The sequence below is a fragment of the Mastigoproctus giganteus genome, chromosome 5 (assembly GCF_048544385.1).
Source record: "Mastigoproctus giganteus isolate SK-2022 chromosome 5, ASM4854438v1, whole genome shotgun sequence".
NCBI classification, from domain to species: domain Eukaryota; kingdom Metazoa; phylum Arthropoda; class Arachnida; order Uropygi; family Thelyphonidae; genus Mastigoproctus; species Mastigoproctus giganteus.
In genome coordinates, this window is record NC_143579.1 from 78,569,078 (window position 1) to 78,592,206 (window position 23,129).

At 36.8% G+C, this 23,129-nt stretch overlaps 1 protein-coding gene across 1 annotated transcript in view; it reads left to right on the plus strand.

Moving 5' to 3' along the window:
* mtm (phosphatidylinositol-3-phosphate phosphatase) overlaps positions 1-23,129 on the plus strand; it is a 211,435-nt gene that overhangs the window by 89,078 nt on the left and 99,228 nt on the right. The window contains exon 6 of the mRNA XM_090373306.1: positions 14,459-14,533. Within this exon, the coding sequence (XP_090229432.1) occupies positions 14,459-14,533 (75 nt within the window). The remainder of the gene's footprint in view (positions 1-14,458; positions 14,534-23,129) is intronic.

Here is a 23,129-nt window from a genome sequence, read left to right on the forward strand (position 1 = left end):
ATGGTGATGACAGTCATCTATCACTAGTATTGTGTGGTGATATAGAGGGGTGGTGGCATTCTTCTGTGTGATGTGGGTACCCCACCTTGGTCCTTAATTTTCCCGCCAAATCAGACAAGAGGAAGTTGTATTAGCACATTTATGGATTGGCCACACTTATCTTTTTTTTTTTTTCAGTCACATAGCTCCCTGGGGAGCTGTTGTGGCCTCTAACAATTTCCTCCAACTGCATTGATCTTGTGCTCCACAAGTGGCATCACAAATTGTCATGCCCACAGAAGGTCACTGATCCCATCCTTCCACTTAGTTGCAGATCTTCCTCCACTCCTCTTCTCCTCGATTTTTCCTCCCATTATATTCTTCAACAGAAAGTTATCCTTTCTTGCTATATGTCCAAAAAATTTGAGTTTTATTCTGCTGATGCTATGAAGAAGAATTTTAGGCCTGCCAATTTTATTTAATACCTACTCATCTGTTCTTTGATCAAGGTAAGAAATAGCAGTATTTCTTCCATAAGACCACATTTCAAATGCCTCAATTTTCTTCTTGTCAACTCTTTTCAGATTCCATCCTTCACATTCATATGTGGCGACTGGAAAAAATTACTGAATTATTGAATCATTTATCTTACCCACCTTCATTTACTTATGGGCAAATGCTCTTCTCAATGCACTTTGTGTAAAACTCAGCTCATTGTCAAACATATCTTAATTGACTGTCCCTGTTACTGTAATATCAGGTCTAACACTTTTCAGACTCTTTCAAACATATAGGGCCTTCTAGCACTACAAGATTCAGGAAATACAGCAAATTTTACAAAACTTTGGTCTTCCTTAGTCAGATCAAACTTTTTCACTGTATTTAATCAACATCGATGTGCTGCTCATAATCTGATATGTAGTTGAATCTTAGAGACACACATTTAGGCCTTACTGTCCTTGTGTTGTTAAGTTCCAATCACAACAACAACCTTTGTTTATATTTGTTTACAGGTTTCTCCTCCCATATAGTAGGTGCAGTGTTTGACTGTTCACATTGGGGGGAGGATATACAGGGCCACTAACATTCTCACCACTGTGAAGGTGCAGGCAGAAGATTTGGCTGTGGATTTCTTCCATACTTCACTGAAATTGAGTCAGCTTAACAGGCAGTTTAGAATCCCCGTAGAAAGCTGTAGCTGACATATTTTGATGAATATTTATGAAAAAGCATACATTTTTATGCTTTTTCATAAATATTCTTGAGGCTGCATGTTTGTACCTGGAAGTAACTAGTTAAGAGAAAGTATGCCTAGAAGGCTGTCATATGGAATGAAGGCAGCATGCTATTTATTAGATTATTGAATTAAATGCCATTTTTGTGAATACTTCTGAATATTTTTGGTTATATATAGTGTACTTCCTGAAAATATGATTAAGCATGATGAATTCTGCACCCCACCTGCACATCTGCTCATGTCAGATATCTTAAAAGAAAAGTCTGAGACAAAAGCAATAGAAGCATCTTCCATAAAAATTATAACGATTAGATATATACAGTCCTACCATTAATATCTGGAAACCCCTCCATTGATGGTTGATCATGTCCTACTCAAGCACCATGCATCAGATACAGCTATAAATATGCTCACAGGCTTTTGAGGTTTGTTTGTTTTTTGGTTTTTAGGAGCATTAGCAACTAAGGCCATATTGCTCCGGAGATATGTGGTGGTCATTCTCTGACCTTTCTGCATCCTCCGTATTCGGTGGTCACGGACTCGAACCCCGGTCTAATCAATAAGCATGTGCTATGCACTGCTGCTCCTGCCCACCTGGCTAAGGAGGCACTGGCTTTTGAGGAGACAGTAGGATGATTGTGAATGCAAGATGCTGCAGTTGACAGACTTCCAGCACAGAATGATTATAGGTTGCCCCATAAGCAGTAGGCCTGTATGTGACATTTCAGTGGCACTGAAAAATCCCTAGGTCGATGATTCGTGATGTGTTCTGCAAATAGAAGCTGACTGGTGCTGAAACTATCACAAAATGGCCTGGAAAACTTCCGACGCTGATGGTAAATGACAGGAGAGCTTGCAAAGGATTGTCTTCATGGAACATAGGTCAAATGTTGCAGTACACATCACATAGATCCTCATTTAAACAATTGGGACATGTGAGCACCAGTACATTTCACAGGACACTGCACAATATGGGTTATCACAGTTCATTCACAAGCCACTACTGACCAGTGTTTAAGGGCAAAGGCCTCATGCTTCGAGGTAGAATGACAATCATGTGGGTAGATAGCTATGTTAAAATGATGCATTTGCACTAACCTACATGATAGCCACTACTCACCTTAACTAATGCCATGTGCCATCTAGCTTGGTGTAAGGTGCACAGTCCTGGGACCATAGACCAGTGGAAAGCTGTACTTTGGAGTGATGAGTTATGATGGTCTACTGGTCTGATGGTTGTGCCTGAGTGTGGTAGATGCTGGGAGAAAGCTACCTGCTGGATTGTATCATCCTGACAGTGAATTTGGTAGAAGCATCATGATGGTCTGGGATCTTTTCATGGCTTGGCCTATTGGAACCATTGGTTATTTTGGACAATACCATGAATGCTGAAATCTATATACAGGGTGTTTCAAAAGTGATGGTCAATAATTGAAAGGTGAACTGTACTGACTACAATATGCAAAAAAAAGCCTAGTAAACATGGATCCTTAAGTGAATCGTTTTCGAGATATTGCACATTTCTAGTTGGGATCCACCACTGACTTGTTTGTTTAGGTTAGGTTATGCTCTGAGACGTAGCAGGCATACTAGTACTTGTCAAAGGATAGTCAATGTGAAAAGAGGTTACAGCAACGAAGAGTATGCAGACCTGCACCATGTATGGTAAAGCCAATGGCAGTGCACTTGAGGCTGCATGTTTGTACCAAGAAGCATTTCCCCACCAAAGGCAGCCCAACAGGTACACATTCATCAGGGTACATCAACGCCTTAGAGAACATGGGGCCTTCGTACATGGAGTACAAGCAGGTAGGCCCAGAAGCATAACCACCTGATGTTGAGGAAACGGTGTTAGAAAGGACATCCTGTAACATTTAACAAATGTAAAATACTGTGGTGTTGAAACCAAAAATTTAAAATGTATTATCTTATGTTTAATAAAACCACCCTTAGCAAAAGGATTCACAGCTTTTTGCTAAACTAGTGCTCCCATAGTCAGTGGTGGAGCTTAACAGAAAATGTGCATTATCTCAAAAACGGTTCATTTGCTGCCCAATGTTCACTGGGACTTTTTGCTTATTTTAGTTTGTACTTTTCCCCTTTAAATTATTGACCATCATTTTTGAAACACCTTTATCAATAATGCCTTACCTACGCTGTGGCAGCATGTCAGGGAAGGCCCATGCTGGACAATCAGCAGGACAATGTGCCATGTCATACTGGTTAGAGGATGGACTGGTTAGAGGATGTCAGCATCGAAAGTTGGATTGGCCAGCCCAGAGCTCTGACCTCAGGCCTATAGAGAACCTCTGGGATGAATTAATTTTTTGGTCATGTACGTTGGGACATAATACATTAGCATTCGAGGTGAGCCGACGCGCTTAGACAGGGCTCCTCAGTTAAGTGGCTTACTTTTGGATAATGCTTTTAAATATTTGATTTATTTAGATATTGTTGGATTATTTTGTTATAGGTTTTCTTGTAACTGTTTGATTTTAATAATATTATAGATATAATTTTTTAAAGTTACTTTCATTGATATTTATTTAATTTTATAATGGTAGTTACGAGATCTGTCTTAAACACGTCACAGAGTATCGTGACTCACACGGAAATAGCAGATGGCGATTTACGGGTGAGTCATGATTTAATCCGTTGTGGAACCTGTGGAATGTTTTCCAAGGTCGACCTGGTGACTAATCCTACCTCACCTGGGGATTCTTTTCTTTGTGATCGATGTAAGGAGTGCACCGATCTTAAATTACAATTTGGTGCACTGATGGAACAATTTGAGTCCCTGAAAAAACGAGTGCTTGCCCTCGAAAATAATGCATCTGGGAGCTCGTCAGGGACTCAAAACTCCAGCAATCTACCAAGTGATTCACACCCGATTCAAGCCTCAAAACAGAAAAACCAAGTGCAAACTACTCTGGTTAAAAAGGACATTGTTTTATTAGGAGACTCCATTGTCAGGGAAACGGGGAATATCTTTTGTAATAAAGATAGGTGGAGCAGAACCAGGGTATGTCTGCCGGGAGCAACTATTGATGATGTCACCAGATTGTCAGATTTTAAAGGGGGTAAAGAAAATATTATTATTCATGTGGGGACAAATGATATTAAACGTACACGATCTGACGATTTGTTGGAAAAATACAGGACCATGCTGAGGAAATGTCGCGAGCTAGGCAATAATGTCTATGTGTCTGCAATTCTGCCCAGACACGATAGGAGGGATTATATGTTAAGAGCCTTGTGGATTAACTCAAGACTTGAAGGAATCTGCAAGGCTTTAGGGGGTAAATTTCTATCAGCATGGCCCAAACTTGTAGGTAGAAGGAATTTGTTTTGTAGAGACGGGATACACTTAAACAAAGGTGGTGCAAAAGTTTTTGCCAGTATTATTGAGGATACCTTAAAGGTTCAGGGAAACTGCTAGTTAGGGGGGATGTGGGTAATACTGACATGCGTTTATCTGATAATATTGGTCAATGTAACTCTTGCACATACCTTAAGAGTTCTTATCTGTTACCCCAACTGGACGTATTATCTAGATGTTCTGGGGGCAAAGACGTTTCACATGAGCGGGTAGCTAATATCAGGGAAGAGAGCCTAAAAAACTTCAAGGGTTCTGTTAGGGTTGTTAAATATACAAGAACAGTAAATCTTAATTGTTTATACAGTAACATTAGAAGTGTCGTCAATAAAATGAGCGAATTCGAACTGCTGGTTAAAACAAGTAACGCGGACATAATAGGGCTTACAGAGACGTGGTGCCACCCGGAAATTGGGGATGATGAGTTTCAGTACGGCTTGTATAATGTATTTAGGAAGGATAGGTTAGATAGAAGGGGTGGTGGGGTAATGCTTCTTATCAGAAGCAGCCTGAGTGCGATGATAGCTTTCCCGGATTCAGACATTTCACAAGCTAGTATAGAGTCTGTATGGTGTGAGATAGTTGGAAACAAAGGTATAATGCGAGTAGGAGTAATCTACAGACCAGGTGATTGTGAAGATTATGACAAAAGCCTCTACATGCAAATGGAATGGACAAGTAAGCGTCAATGCCTTATTATGGGTGATTTCAATTTGCCTCTAAATGGGAAGGAAACTCGACATGGGGAACAAAATTTTTAAATCAACTAGATGACTGTTATTTGTATCAACATGTCAAGGAAAGTACTAGAGAAAAGAATATCCTAGACCTCATCATCATACATGAATCAAATGACATAACAGGGCTGACAGTAGAGGAACCAGTAGCAGGAAGTGATCACGGAGTTCTACGGTGGATGATGACGAGAGAGGTAGCAGAAGTAAAAGGCAAAGGAATGGGTTTTAATTTCAGAAAAGGAAATTACGATGCCTTAAGGTACTACATGGCCTCTATTAACTGGGTAGATATCACGCAGAGAATGAATACAATTGAACTGTGGTACGCTTTTAAAACATTAATCACAGATGCCTTGAATGCGTATATACCATTAAAAAAATACTCCATGAGAAGGGTTCCAAGTTGGATGAATAGTGAAGTTGCCGCATTACTTCAGCAGAAAAAGGTGGCATGGAAAGGTTACAGAGCAATAAAAAGTACTGAAGCCTATAACAGCTACAAGGTGATGTGTAATAGAGCCACAGAAAAGGTTCGACAGGCAAAGGCAGTTTATGAGAAATCACTAGCAAACAGAGCAAAGAGGGGGGATAAAGAATTCTTCACATATATAAATGCCAAGAAGAGCAGGACAAACCAGATCGGACCTATACACCAGCTGCCGTTGCAGATGAACTCAACAGTTATTTTGCATCGATATTTACAAATGAAAAGCCTTTTGTGGCAGTGGGAAATTGTGGGAGCGAAGTTAAAAAATATGTAATTAATGATATTGAAATTTCGCAAGATTATTTAATGAAAAAACTTTCGAGCCTACAGACCAGTAAGGCTCCTGGAGTTGATGGAATATACCCTATAATCTTAAGAGGGGCGGCAAGCGAGTGCATTGAACCATTGGGGCCAATTATGCGAGCATCACTAGACTCTGGGGAGATTCCCTTGGATTGGAAAAGTGCAAATGTATCTCCCATACATAAGGGTGGCTCTAAAAGTGAAGTTGGAAATTATCGGCCTGTCAGTCTGACTTCAGTAGTAGGGAAAATCATGGAGGCAATGATCAAGGGTGGAATTCAGGATCATTTGGATTGAATTGAAATTCTCAAGGATACTCAGCATGGTTTTGTAAAGGGAAAATCATGTTTAACAAGTCTGATTCGCTATTTCGAAAGGGTCACTCATGAGCTGGATTTAGGGAATAATTTCGACATTGTTTATTTAGATTTCGGCAAAGCTTTTGACTCAGTCCCACATGAGCGGTTGCTTTATAAGCTGGAACAGGTTGGAATCACTGGGAAAATCCTTAGATGGATAGAAGGGTGGCTCCAGGGCAGGAGGCAGAGGGTTGTGATAAATGGCTATTCCTCAGATTGGGTTGATGTAAGAAGTGGGGTTCCCCAAGGATCAGTATTAGGACCACTGTTGTTTTTAATTTTCATAAATTGCAAAATTTATGAAAATTAAAAACTTGCAAAAATTCGATGATCTATCGAACTTTTGCAAGTAGAGATAGGGACGTGATAATCCCATTATATAAGGCTTATGTTAGACCACACTTGGAATACTGTGTTCAAGTATGGAGACCACACCTAAAGAAAGACATCGAGCTTCTTGAAAGGGTGCAAAGAAGGGTAACTCGCCTGGTGAGATCGGCAAAAGGGCGTCCTTATGAAGAAAGACTTCGAATATGTGGGTTGCAGAGTTTGGAAACTAGACACCTTAGAGGAGATTTGATTGAGGTGTTTAAGGCTCTGAGAGGCATCAGTAAAATGAATGAGGACAAAATTTTCAAGATTATAAATGATGCTAGAACTAGGGGACATAAATTCAAGTTACGGGGGGAAATATTTAGATTGGACTGCAGGAAGTTTTATTTTAGCCAGCGAGTTATAAATTACTGGAATAAGCTGCCTTCATGGGTGGTAGAAGCCGACAGTTTGGGGAAATTCAAAGGTCATCTGGATAGTACTTTCGGGTAAGGGAAGCACATAGGATGATAGGTTTAATTTCCTTTTTATTTATTTTTTTATTTATTAATTATTATTATTTAGTTATTTATTTTATTTATTTTTTGTTTTTATCATTGTTTTGTTCGGATTTTTTTTTTTTTTTTTTGGCTGGTGCAGCATAAGCCATAGGCTTTCTTGCACCATGCGGCCGTTACTAATACTAAATACTAAATGTCATACTGGTTAGAGGATGTCAGCATCAAAAGGTGGATTGGCCAGCCCAGAGCTCTGACCTCAGGCCTATAAAGAACCTCTGGGATGAATTATTTTTTTGGTCATGTACAAGGGGAGGCTGCCCAAAAAAAAATAAAAATAAATAAAGAGAAGAGAGCAGAACTGGTTGCTGCTTTGAGTGCCGAATGGTGAAAAGTATTAGAAGATATTTACAAAAGACTGGTGGAGAGTGTTCCACAAAGACTAGAGGCTGTCAGGAAGGCTACAGGTTTCAGCACATATTAATGCCAGGTGTCCGGTATTAATATGTGCTGAAGTGTCTGGATATTAATATTCTCACAAGTATTAGCATTAGTAGAGGCATACGATGCAAGAAAGCAAGCTTACACAGTGTCAGCCAAAAAAAAACCTCTCCCATATCACCCCTCCATTCATTCCAAATACCTGTCCAGTTCAGCCTTAAATTTATTTAGACTATCAATTTCCATAACAAAAAGACGGAAGTCTGTTCCATCTTCTAATCAACCACCCGCTGGCTAAAGGCAAATTTCCACACATCTATTCTAGAACTGTCTTTCCTCACTTTGAATCTGTGCCCACTCAGGTTCTTAATCTGAGCAAAAGGAAGAATCCTATCAGCATTCAGCTTTCTCAACCCGTTCAAGGCCTTGTACACCTCAATCAGATCACCTCGAAGGTGCCTACTCTCCAGGCACTACAATTTGCAGAACTTAAACCTTTCTTGGTAAGAGCACCCCTTTGTTCCCCTTCACTAATCTTGTTGCCCTTCTTTGTACTCGTTCTAGCAACTCTACATCCTTCCTAAAATGAGGCCTCCAGACCTGTACACAGTACTCTAGGTGTGACCTGACCATTGCCTTGTACAGCGGGATAATCACCTCCCTGTCCCTGCTAGCAAAATTCCTATATATCATTGACAAGACTCCATGACCCTGGCAGCCTGTAGTCTCAAATATGAAGTTTGCTAAGCAAACTTCATATTTGAGACTGCACTATTACCCCCCCCCAGGTCTTTTCCACTTCCCTGAGTGTAGTACCACACAGTTGGTACATTTCTCTTGGGTTATTGCTACCCATGTGCAGTAATTTGCATTTGTCAATATTAAACTTCAGTTGCCACTTTTCAGCCCATTTGTCCAACTTATCTAGATCCAGTTGTCTTTACTGTTGTTAACAACCCTGCCAACCTTTGTATCATCTGCAAACTTGGACATTAATCCTGATATACCTTTATCAATATCATTAATAAATACACAAAACAACAATAGGCCCAGCACCGAACCCTGGGGAACTCCACTAATAACATTTGTCCACGACAGTGTTCATTGTTTACCACTTTCTTTTGTCTCCCATTCAACCATCCCTTTATACATTGTAGCAACTTACCTTTAATGCCATACCTCTCCAATTTGTCCAGCACTCTTCCATGTGCAACAGTTTCAACGTATCAAAAGCTTTTCTGAAATCCAAAGTATATGATATCAAAATTATTTCTGACATTGTTCCTTTGTGACCACATCATAGTATTCAATCAAATTAGTTAGACAAGACCTCCCTTTAACAAACCCATGCTGTGTCTTAACTACTACTGCAGTCTTGTCTAGATGATCCTGCAATGCTTCTTTAACCAGTGACTCTATTTTCTCCAGAACAGGTCTACAGTTAATTGTGACACCTTTTGAACCCCCTTTGTGAATTGGTGATACATTTGCATACTTCCAGTCCACAGGGACCTCCCCTGAGTCCAAGGAAGTTTCAGCACATATTAATGCCAGGTGTCCGGTATTAATATGTGCTGAAGTGTCTGGATATTAATATTCTCACAAGTATTAGCATTAGTAGAGGCATACGATGCAAGAAAGCAAGCTTACGCAGTATAATTATGGCTAAGGGTTTGCTTACTTCCTTTGCTGCCTCCTTTAATATAACTGGATAGATTCCTTCCACCCCAGGTGCTTCCTTATGTTTAACTTCAACAATTTCTCCTCCACTTTGCTCTCAGTTATTACAAAATCACTTAGCTCCCTGTTAGAGTTTCATAAACTTCTGGCATTCCCCTCATTGAATAACTCCTCATGTGTGAGGAGTTATTCAGTGAAGTGTCTGGATATTAATGATAGTTCAATGTATTTCTGGTATGGGGAAAGTTTGAGAGCCTCATAAGAATGTAGAAAGGATAGTCCTCCAAAAATAAGATTCAGTATGTAAGTGAAATCAAAATAAACTTGTGTTTTTAGCTGTTACAATGGAAAAAGCTAATTAAAGTTTGATGTAGATATCTGAATTTTCACTACAACCACTCTGACTTGACAGAAAAGAAAACATTTAAAGGTGTGTAACAACTACGTTCATAAGCAGTGGTCAGTAATGGCTGTCCAGGATGTTTAATCCACAAAACAGTTGAAAGCACAAGCTACACTAGACTGTGGCTGAGAATAGCAAATTTAATTATTCCTGATGTCCAAGGGCCTGTTTGACCAAATTAAAAGTCCCTAGAATAATTACAGTATTGAAATTAACTTCAAACCATTTAATAATTTTATTAATTACTTATTGTTTATTAATTTTATTTTTTAAATATTTTATTACTTAATTTTATTTCTTGCTTATTTAAGTAATAAATTTAAAAAAAAAGGTTGATAAAATGGAGAAGAGAAAGATAGGTTTGTTATCAACTTGAATATAATGTGACAAAATTTACATTACAGAAACTGAAAAGAAACTTAAAACAAGGAATGAAGAATACTATAAGAACATTAGAATACCTGTGGTGATTATTTTGCCAAAACTGTTTCAGAGAAGAAGGTAAAGATTAATATTGAAGTAATTACAAAAACCTTTCCCTTGGCTCTCTTTGCTGTTAGCTAAGGTGTCAGTGAGATGGACTTGGATAAAAATGCAGTTTGATAATTGTTTACACGTATGAATATAGCTTCTAAAAAAATTACAATTATTGCACAGAAATTATCTGGAGCTGGAAACTGTTATGTAAAGTTGTCCCTGAGCAAAAACTCCACTTTGTTGAAAGTCTCATCCTGAGATCTGTTAATTGTGATGACAAAAGCTGAGAAATAGTTGTCTCTTCATCTTCAAAGTAAATGGCAAGTTAGTTTCACTGGGAGCTGAATAATTTCTTGGAATTTGAAAATTGGTCAGAAAATTTTTTGAAAATTTTATTTTATTTTTTTTTTTCAATTTTACTGCTAAATATAACTTATTGCAAAAGGAATTGGATCAAAAGCTTGTTTAGTCTTTGAGTTATTCTAGTTCAAAGAGCATTCCAGACAGAGGGACATAAGCAAATTATTATATAAATTAACTTTTCACAGATGGACAGACATCAGAAATCATGTCATCTTTGTAAGACAGGATATTCCTCAAAATCGGGGAAAATTCATGATTGGGGTAGCAGACATCAGTCTAACACTGATTGGGGCTAACGCTTTCACTACTGGCTTTTCCGATGACCTTTTCAACCCAGATTGAAATGGGATTGAGTCAGTCTGGATTGGGACGAGCAGAGATATTTTTGGGCTTTCTTCTCACTATGGCTGAAGGTATTCTTGACAGATTGTATTTTAAGGAGTCCTTATGTGCTGCGATGTAATGACTAGATCGTAGATATAGCTTACTTAATTTTTCAGCACTCACCTCATAGTAATCTGCTTAGTTGGTTGAAAGTAAAACCGGGGATTATAAATTTAAAAATTAAGTTATGGGCTTTAAAAATTTTTCTAAGAAAGGAAAGTGCACCTTCCATTCTATGGTTTTCTAATTAAAATAAATTAAATGAAGTGAGATAAAAGCTAATAGCCACGCACGAGCGACTTTCGAAATCGTCTTCAGTTAGTTATAGTGGGGAGGGAAGGGTGTGCGAGTGTGTTATATACAGGTTGAGTTCCCGAAATGCATTTCAGTGCATGTGGAAACTTAATACTGTGCTAAATTCCAAATAGGGGAGAAGTTGGCGGGAATCTTTTTGTTTAATATGTTAGGTGATGTGTGGCACCTAAACCACTCAATGACGAGGACTTCGTTTTGAAGGATTTTATAACTGGAATTTAGTTTAACTATTGTGATCGCTGAATCGATAAGTGGTTATGATTATAAGATTGAACATGTTGTGTTAGTTCTGTACTTGCTAAATTAGATTTGAAGCTATTAAAGTGGTAGTATGCACGCGTGTTAGAAATTTTTGATGTCCCAAATTTGGCTGTTGTACTGCCTATGTAACATGCTTGACAACCTGATTGGCATCTAATCAAATATATAATGTTATTATGATCTTGTGTCCCATACTCATATGTTGTCTTGTATGAATTTAATTTAGAACTTAATTTGTTATAAGATGTAAATATTAATTTGATATCTGTATTCTTAAAAATCTGTTGAAGTCGTCTAGCATATTGTTGATGGTATGGGAGGGCGATAAGGGGTTTGTGTATCTTATTCACGTGGTTATTAATTTTTCTTGGGTTATTAGTATTATTATGGATTTTGGTGATGGTTTCTTTTATTAGTTGTAATGGGTATTTCCTGTTGATGAATTTTTTGGTGAGGTATTGCAATTCTACAGATAGGTCTGTTTGTGTGTGACTATATTTGATAGCCACACACAATTTTATATCCTCTACTGTATTGTATGTACCAGAAGTCTCCCAGGTAACATAAATGCTACATCTGTAAGCATGTGGAGGACGTTACACCTGCTTACAGATGTAAGCATGTGGAAGATGTTACAGGAACAGCAATTGTATTCATTTTACAGTACCCTTTATGAGGATTCTTGCCAAAAGATATGAATAAATGCAGAAACTTTTGTCAGTGGTTTTTTTTTTCCCCTTCAACATACATGTGATCCTTTTCTCAACCATGTTCTGGTTATAGATGAATCATGTTTTTCAAGAATAGAATTTTCTATTCTTGAAGCACTCATGCCTGTGCCAAAGAAAATCCATATATGATGTTCTTGGGGACAAACTTGTCTTTATTTTCTATCAGTAAGGCTTTCAGGAATGGCATATCTAAATTGTGGAACAATTTGTAGGAACTATTCAAAGGCATATCTCTTAAATCCTCAGAGGATGTGGTTTGTGCATTACTGCACAAGATCTTTTCTGATGATGTTTCTAGAGTGCAAGTAGGATTGGTTGGAATGGTCCTGTACAATGGCTACGATGATCACCTGATTGCAAACCCTCATAACTTTGTATGGGGTCCTATGAAATTCATTGTTTTTTCCACGTGTATTATGCACAAGACAAACTGAGAAGTTGCATTTTGGAAGCAGCTGAAACCACTAACAATAATCCTGAAATGATAATATATGCCAGAGAATCATTGATTTGTTGTTCTGAATGCTGCATTGAATAAAATTGAGGTCACTTTAAAAAGCTCTGTTAGATGGTTTCGTTTTAGAGGTTTATTTCGGATTATTTTTGTTTTGTAATATTTTATGATTAATGTTTAATATCTCAAAAATTTGGATCATATGCTTATAGAAACCTCTTTTTTCTTATTTCTAGCCATATGATATGCTCATATGTTTATTCCATGCACTTTTTTGTTTCAATATGTTAGAAGGTGTGGACTGCAAAGTTTGACAACTAGACATGTAGGGAGAGATCTGATCAAGGTGCATAAAGTGCAGAAGGGGTCGAATAAAAGAAATGAGGAAGGTGTATTCTCCCTTATAGGCAAGACAGGAACCAAAGGGCATAAATATAAAATCTTAGAGAATAACAGACTGGATCTTGTGAATTTCGCCTGTGGGCAGCAGTTTGTTGAATGCTGGAATGAGTTGCCTCCCAGTGTGGTAGAGGCAGTGAGGGATGACTAAATTCGAAGCAGAAATGGGTGGTTATCTTTGGGAATGGGAATAGTATGAATATTATGCTTAATTTTATTTCATGTTTTTATTTTTATTGGCTTTCTTTTATTTTTATTTTGGCTGTTGCAAAAAACAGTCTGCTTCCCTGCATAATTTGGCTTGCAAAATACTAAATATTAATTACACTGGCCAACAAATTTTTTTTTTATAATTATCAAAAAATCACGTCTGTATATGTGCTGCAATGTATTAAATGTCTTTACAAGTAATAGTTGCTGTTTTTATGTTATTTTGAAAATTGGCACAGAAGGGTGCACTCTTTCAACAAAATTTGAGAATTTTAGAAAACAGGTGTTGTACCGTCGGGTTGCATTATATCATCAAAGTTTCTTGCAATGACCAAAGTTGGTCGTCACAAGAAACTTTGATGATAAAATTTGAGAAGTCAGGTTTGACAAGATATTTTTTAGAATTTCTTGTAGATTTAGAAGATATAAATGTAAAGGATATTATTGCAAATTAAAAAAACAAATTAAGTATTTTTGTTTTTTATAATTTTTTTTATTTTGAATAATTTTTAAAATTTTGCACATTTCCCAATTCTTTGAAAAAAATATACTGAGGTCTCTCATGCATTACTTTCTAGAAACACACACACAGAAGATTGTTAATTATAAAAAAAGGTACATTAATATTATCAACAATATACAATAGAAAAACAGTCTGGCATTGAAAGTAGGTCAATAATCTTTAAAGATTAGAGTAAAGTAGCCCTCATTCCAGCCAGCAGGACGATAATTCTCTTTTGCAGAACACATAGTATAACTTTGACAATCAGTACATCATACTGTGATTCACAGTTTGTCATAGAATGAGTAGTAATTTTTAATTTCTCTAAATATAAAAATTAAACTTCTTCTGTTATAGTTGGTGAGTTATCACACTAAACATAATTCATATATTAGATATTTCAATACATCACTTACATGAATTATTTCAATTTGTAATAGATTTATTTGGATATGAACAGTAAATGTTTATAGAGGATGTGCATTTATATTTAGCTTATAAAATTTTTTTTGTATAATAATCATTTTTAGGGTTTACCGACTGAAAGCTGGAAGATAACAAAAATTAATGAAAATTATGAACTCTGTGACACATATCCAGCAGTTGTAAGTGTGCATTTTAAACCTTATCTGTATTTTATCCAGGAAAAGATATTAAAGAAAAATTTTAAAATACTCTGAAATATAATTTGCTTAACAGTACATAATTTGTTTTGTAATGATCTTTAGTTTTTTTCTCAGTTTAATTCGTGGGCACATGAGCTAAATTTTCACACAAATTAAATGCATATAACATGACTATTCCAGTATTTCTCATTATGAAAATTTCTTTCCATATTTTTATTATTTTTTTTTTTCTGGTCAAAATTACTATAAGCAACCAATAAAAAGGTTATTTGTAATAGCAATAGTTAAAAAAAAAAAAAAAAAATTCATACTCACTTTCCCCATAACTGTCAGAAGTAGTATAATGCATACAGAGATTTCATACTGCATTTTTTTTACTTTCTAGACAAAAATAATAAAAAAATAAAAAATAAACAAATATCATATGTCAAGAATTTTCATAAATTAGACAGGTCTATTTAATTAAATTACTATAAGATAAACATACAGAAACTCAGGACATTCAGATAATTTCAAATTTGTATTGAAAGCAAAAAAAAAAAAAAAAAGCAACTGTGCAAAAAAAAAAGAAATAGAAAATGAAATGACAAAAGACATTGATATAAAAAAAGGTGGGGTGAGGGATAAGAGAGATGTAGTCACCTTTGCTATTCAACTTATATTCAGAACCAATCTGATTGACTCATCTTCCAAAAGGCCTTGGAAGATGAGTCAATGAATAAATGAATGGCTTGCAAATGAATCTCTGGAAGACAAAGTTTATAGTAATCATGAAACTTTTGAAACACAGCTAATAGTGAATACACACACAGAGAGAGAGAGAGAGAGAGAGAGAGAGAGAGAGAGAGAGAGAGAGATTACAAATATTTAGGAACAGTTCTAAATCAGAAAGGCAAAAGCATACAAGAAATAAAGACAAATATAGAAACAGCATTAGCATTAGTAGAAGCATATGATGCAAGAAAGCACAACTAATACAGCATCAGCCAAAAAAAAAAAAAAAAAAAACCCTTTTCATTTCCTTCTAAAGTTTGTCTAGTTTTTCCATGAATTTATTTAAGCTATCAACAACAGATGAAAGTTTGTTACAGCAATCAACTACTTGCTGGCTAAAAGCAAATTTCTGCACATCTATTCTGCAACTATCTTTCCTCAATTTGAATTTATGCCCCCTCCGGTGTGGACTCTGAGCAAGAGGAAGAATCCTATCAGCATTGAGCTTGCTCAAACAATTCAAGGCTGTATGCACCTCATTCAGATCACTTCACAGGTGCCTAATCTCCAGACACTGCAATTTGCAGAACTTAAGCCTTTTTTGGTAAGTGCAACCCTTTGTTCCCCTCACCAATCTTGTTGCCCTTCTCTGTACTTGTTCCAGCAGCTCTACATTCTTCCTAAAATGAGGTCTCAAGACCTGTATGCAGTACTCAAGGTGTGGCCTGACCATTGCCTTATACAAAGGAGTAATCACCTCCTTATCCCTGCTAGAGAAATTCTTGTATATTCATTGACAAGACTCCATGAGCTCTCTGGAAGCCTGTCTGCACAGCTTACAGAACTTCATATCTGACTGCATAATAACCCCCACGTCGTTTTCATTCTCCACTACCCTGAGTGTAATACTGCACAGTTGGTATATTACTCTGGGGTTACTGCTACCCATATGGAGTATTTTGCATTTGTTAATTTTAAACTTCAGTTGCCACCTCTCAACCCATCTGCTAAACTTTTCTAGATCCTGTTGCAGAATCATACTATCATTAATATTGCCAACCTTCATATCGTCAGAAAACTGATGATGGACCCAACACCTAACACTGGGGACTCCATTAATAACATTAGTCTGTGAAGAGCAATGTCCATTAATTACCACTCTGTCTTCTCCCACTCAGCCATCCCTTTATCCATAGCAGCAGCTTGCCCTAAATGCCATACTGCTCCAACTTGTATAGTAGTTTTCCTTGTGTGACGGTATCAAAAGCTTTCCTGAAATCCAAGTATATGATATCAAAATTATTTTTTTAATCCAGTTTTTTTGTTACTATATCATTGTATCCAATCAAACTGGTTAGACAAGACTTCCCCTTAACAAACCCATGCTGTGTCTGAACTATAACTGCAGTCTTGTCTAGACGATCCTGCAATGCTTCTTAACCAGTGACTCTGTTATTTTCTCCAGAACAGAAGTTAAACTAACAGGTCTATAATTACTTGTCATCCTTTGACCCCCTCTTTGTGAATTAGTGATACATTTGCTCCTCTGCAGTCCATGGTGATCTCCCCCTGAATCCAGAGATCCTCTCATAATAATGGCTAAGGGTTTTCTTTTGCCTTTTCTTCAAGTTCTTTGGAAAAAAAGTGGCATCTCACTGATGGTGCAAATTTACTTTCAACCCCCTGAAGCAAAAATATCACCCATCATTCAAGTGTTGGAGTTACTTTTATAAATGACAGGTAGAGATTTCATGTTTGACACATTGAGAACACTGGGGACTTCAACTTTTACTGATTGCATAGTGGCTTTATCTTGTGATTTCTGTTCTTGTTTGCACACAGTAATTCTCCCTTTGTTAGTTTTTATGCTCCTTTGTTGGCTGCCTTTTATTAAGTGATTTGTTTGGGAGAAGATTATATTACAGCACTATTTTGTCACAGTTGTACACCTGTTCAGCTCTGAATTCACCATCTTGAATTGCATTACCCAGAAATTCAGGAAACATTTCTGTTTCTGTAATGTCACCAAATGCAGATTCATCTGTAAGACTAACATAAAATATTCTGTATGAGCCTTTCATCTCCAAAGCCACCCTTCAGAATCTTTAAATGTATCATAATACATTCCACCACCCTTCAGAATCTTTAAATGTATCATAATTTCCATCAAGTAGATTATGAAATTTAAGTGCCTGTGATTTCAAAATTTCCCCTTTTATCGGTACTCCTTCACTATGCATCTGTAGAAACCACTTGTAACATCATTAGTCCACACCACTTTTCACAAAGTTTATTTTTCCTTCTTTCTTTCTTTCTTTGGAGGGCTACTTCATATTCTATAGAGTCTACAAATGAATGCATATTTCCTTCCTCTTTCATTAAGCCATGGATCATTCCTTCTAGAATTCCACACTTGCAAAATATACTGCATTTTGTTTCGCCACCCTTAATTCTTTCGATAACCTTTAACTTTCAATTGTATAATTTTTTTTTTTTTTTTTTTGGTTGCCATTTCTTCAGTCGTACTGACTTACTTATTTTTCTGTGTATTTATTTCTGATTCCCTAGAATTTACCATGTTTTGAGAAAGCTAAATCAAACTAATCCGCTCTATCATAGTGCTGAAGTTAAGTCACATGGTTTCTCCATAAATTGCTTGTCAGTTCACGTATATTTTTGTCTAGTTTAGCCCTTAGCAGTTTTTGCTATCTTAAGTGTAACTTCTAGTCAAAGAAAGGATGTTGTATGCTGTTGTTTACAAAAATTTACTTTGTAACTGATGTAATGCACTTGATGAACAGTGGCGATATTCCCCTCCAGAGGTAGCTGTTTGTAATTAGTGATCTACTGATATATTCTTTTATTGCAACTCATGCTAAGGGGAGAAACTGGGTGCCTCCAGTAATTAATCTCTCTTATTTACTAAAATTACTCTGCAACTGAATACTGAATATATTGAAGCAAATGTACAGCCAGTTTTTAGCTAATTTTCCCTCTTGGAAATATGGTAGTAGGATGTACAGGAGATAAGAGTATATACAATATTTACTTTTTTCAGTTCTGATATTAAATTGCTAGTTCTTTGACCACACTACATTTTTTTCATAATTTGTTTTGGTGGATACGATCTTATCCGAGTATATCTGAAACCGTGATATGAAGAGGCATGTTGTATTGAGGTTGCACTGTATATGATATCAGAATTATTATTTGCATCTAGTTTCTTTGTTACTGCATCATAAAAGCTAATTAGATTGGTTAGACAGGATCCCTCTTAACAAACCCATGCATTTATTTCCATATAATTCCATTCCTGCAGTACTTCTTTAACCACTGACTCCATTGTTTTCCCTGGAACAGAAAGCAAACTTAGGTCTATAATTGATGACTTTTCCCTTTGATCCATCTTTGTGAATAGGAGACACATTTGCACACCTCCAATCTGTGGGAACTTCTTTGGTATAATTATGTTTATTTATAAATTGGAAATACAGTCGATCTTGGTTATAACGAGCATCAAGGGATTCACAATTTCCTTGTTATAACTGTTACTCACTATATCGAGCAAAACTGCTAGCTTGGGGGGGGGGGATACACAGATTAAAAGATTAACAGTGGTTGCAGGCAGAGGCAAAAGTGATTCTTGCACTGCTTCTATTAGAATGAGCAGCAGCCTGAAAAGCAAGGCAATGGAGATTTCCAGGACTGCTGGGAGTAGTAGTAGTAGTGGCATGTGATGCAAGAAAGCAAGCATATGAGCTTATGCAGCATCTGCCAAAAAAAAAAAAAAAAAAAATTTTTTTTTTTACACAACCATTCCCTCTAAATGTTTGTCCAGTTCCTCCTTAAATTTATTTAACCTATCAACTTCCACAACGACAGATGGAAGTTTGTTCCAGCAATTAACCACCCGCTGGCTAAAGGCAAATTTCCACACACGTATTCTACATCTGTCTTTCCTCACTTTGAATTTATACCCCCTTAGGTTCGTAATCTGAACAAGTGGAAGAATCTCATCAGAATTCAGCTTGCTCAACCCATTCAAGGCCTTATACACCTCAGTTAGATCACCTCGCAGGTGCCTAGTCTCCAGATGCTGCAATTTGCAGGACTTAAGCGGCAGGAGCAGCAGTGCGTAGCACATGACTCTTGATTAAACTGGGGTTTGAGCCCGTGATCCACCAAATACAGAGGATGCGGAAAGGTCGGGGAATGACCACCGGAGCAATATGGCCTTAATTGCTAATGCTCCTAAAAACCAAATAACAACAACAGAACTTTAGCCTCTCTTGGTAAGAGTCATAATGGAACAAATAAAGACATGGGCTGTGTTTGGGTAACTAAGTAGAAACAGGTGCATGTATAGGCTGGCCTCGATTAATGTGATTAATTCATCCCTCGAGTGCTTCGGGCAAAACGGAAACGCGTTAATAGAATATAATAATCAATAGGAAAAATTATAATTGGTCCTTGATCTTCTGGAATGTCCATAAAGAATTTTAAAAATACCTTTTAAATAACTTTTTAACTGTATACAATGTAAAAGATAATGAAAATAATTAGGGAATTAAATGTATATTGCATAAAACAGCAGTTCCGAAACTGTGCGCCACGGAATATTTTAAATTTTTGAGGGAAACACAGCGTACTTGACATCTGTCGGACACCACACGAACTATTAGCTTGAGATAATTCACAGTTTCAACATTTCTTATTAAGTTGTTTGGACCTAACTACTTAATAAACGGAACTGTTAAGTATTTCTTTTGTTATAGGTGCACTGTGAAAAAATTGCTGAGACACTAAGGGCGCCACGAACCAAGAAAGTTTGGGAACCTCTGACATAAAATACACTATTTTTTTTTCTTCTTTTTTTTTTTTTTTTTCTTCTTTTTTGTTAGTTGTTGGCACATCGGCTTCTGTGGCCATATTGCACCTCCCAAGGTTTTTGTATTTTGTACTCTGATCCAAGCCCGAGGCAGAGTGCCAGAAGTTTATCAAACTCTAACAGGGAGCTGAATGATTTTGTAATAACTGAGAGCAAAGTGGAGGAGAAATTGTTGAAGTTAAACATAAAAAAGACACCTAGGGTGGAGGTCATGTCAATGATATATAGGAGTCTTGCTAGCAGGGATGGGGGGGGGGGTGATTATCCTGTTATACAAGGCAATTGTCAGGCCACACCTAGAGTACTGTGTGCAGGTCTGGAGGCCTCATTTTAGGAAGGATGTAGAGTTGCTAGAACGAGTACAAAGAAGGCCAACAAGATTGGTGAGGGGAACAAAGGTGTGCTCTTACCAAGAAAGGCTTAAGTTCTGCAAATTGCAGTGCCTGGAGAGTAGGCACCTGTTAGGTGATTTGATTGAGGTGTATAAGGCCTTGAATGGGTTGAGCAAGCTGAATGCTGATGGGCTTCTTCCTGTTGCTCAGATTAAGAACCTGAGGGAGCACAGATTCAAATTGAGGAAAGACAGTTGTAGAACAGATGTGCGGAAATTTGCGTTTAGCCAGCGGGTAGTTGATTGGTGGAACAGGCTTCCATCTTTTGTTGCAGAAGTTGATAGCCTAAATAAATTTAAGGCTGAGCTGGACAGGCATTTGGAACGAATGGAGGGGTGAAATGGGATTTTTTTTTTTTTTTTGCATGATGCTGCATAAGCTTGCTTTCTTGCATCGTATACCTCTATTAATGCTAACTTAGATTGGGAATGCCTGGGGCCATTAAACAATGAACATTTTATATCAGTGATGAGTTAAATGTACCTCCTATTTTTTTTTTAAATTCTCAATAACTTGATAAAAAGATATTCAAAAAACAAAACAAATATTAGAGAGAGAAAAAAAATATAAGTATATACCTACATATTATTTGTATTAATATGCTTGTATAAACTGCAATACACTTAATATTAAACACAATTTATTTGTCTAATTTTAAAACCATACACTTAATACTAAACTATTTCGTTAGTCTTTATTTATGAAACTTAAAATTGATGATTGTTTTAAGATTTCACTTTGATATTTCTTAAGTTTCCCCTTAAAACACTCAATGCATAAGTCTCATTACTTGTCATAGTTCCTTTCAAAAATATTGACTGATGTGTCCATTGCATCTTGTGAGATTGTCAGTATTGATTTTGATTGACTTTCAGTTGTCATCATATCATCATTGTCTTTACCATCGTCATTATCATCTTTGTTGAGCACAGCATCTACAATGTCATCTCTGTAAGAAGACCACTAGTTAATAAGTTGTCATTGGCTCGTACAAATTCATCGATGTTATCTGTATTAAAACCTACAATGTTGTTACATAGCAACCATTTGGATAATGTTAAGTTGTTTTCTTCGTTTCCATCTTCATCTACAATTGAAATTTCATTTGAATTTAATTTAGATTTCTTGAAGCAATTCGATATGGTTGTCGAAGTAAAGTTGTTCCACACATCATTCAATAAATTTATAGAATAATAGAAATCTTTTATAAAATCCTTTCAAACTCTTGATTGCACCTGTGTCCATTGGTTGTAAAATTGACGTCGCATTGGGAGGCAGAAACACTAGCTTAATGTTGGACAGATTTTGAATCTGGGGATGTCCAGGATAGTTATCAACTAACAATAAAATATTTTTCTTCTTTTTTGAATAGCTCCTTATTCCAATCATTTACTTATTGCTGAAAAAATATCCAAAGTCATCCAAGCTTTCTTGTTTGCAATCTAATCCACAGGAAGTTTCCTTACGTTTTTGAACAATTTTCCGATAACACAGTTTTTTTTTTTATCTGTACCTGTCATATTTGCTCATACGAGCACCGTCAAGCGAGCCTTTGATTTTTACCCCCACCAACACATTTTTCCCTTTTGAATTTAAATGTATTATCAGGTGTCAATTTATAAAAAAAGTCATTTTGTTGGCGTTGTAGTAATAGTAATAGAGACATGTTATGAAAGAAAGCAAACGTTATGAGCTTATGTAGCATCAACAAAAAAAAAAAAAAAAAAAAAAAAACAATTTCACACAACCATTCCCTCTAAGCATTTGCCCGGTTCCTCCTTGAATTTATTTAAACTATCAACTTCCACAGTGACAGATGGAAGTTTGTTCCCACAGTTAAGCACCTGCTGGGCTAAAGGCAAATTTCCACACATCTATTCTACAACTGTCCTTCCTCAATTTGAATTTATACCCCATCAGAATTCAGCATGCTCAACCCATTCAAGGCCTTATATATCTCAATCAGATCACCTTGCAGGTGCCTAGTCTCCAGCCACTACAATTTGCAGAACTTAAGCCTTTCTTGGTAAGAAAACCCCTTTGTTCCCCTCACCAATCTTGTTGCCCTTCACTGTACATTACATTATTATTATTAGCCATGTGGTCCAAGGAAGCCTTAGGCTTATGCTGCACCAGCCAAAAAAAAATTCTGAATTACCCTGAGAGAGAGAGAGAGAGAGAGAGAGAGAGAGAGAGAGAGAGAGAGAGAAGTAGAAGGGAATCACCAAGAAAGAGAAGAATGATGATATCCAGCTGAGGACCCTGGGTGTGCTAAGCCCATACTCACCTGATTGTGAGCCCATGGGGTTATACTCAAGAAGAAACTCTACATCCTTCTTAAAATGAAGCCTCCAGACCTGTATACAGTATTCAAGGCTTGGCCTGACCATTGCCTTATACAAAGGGATGATCACCTCCTTTTCCCTACTACAAAAATTCCTGTATATCATTGACAATACCCCATGATCAGCTCTGGCAGCCTGTCTGCATTGCTCAGAAAACTTCATATCTGACTGCACAATCACTCACAGGTCTTTTTCATTTTCTACCACCCTAAGGTGTAGTACCACACAGTTGGTAC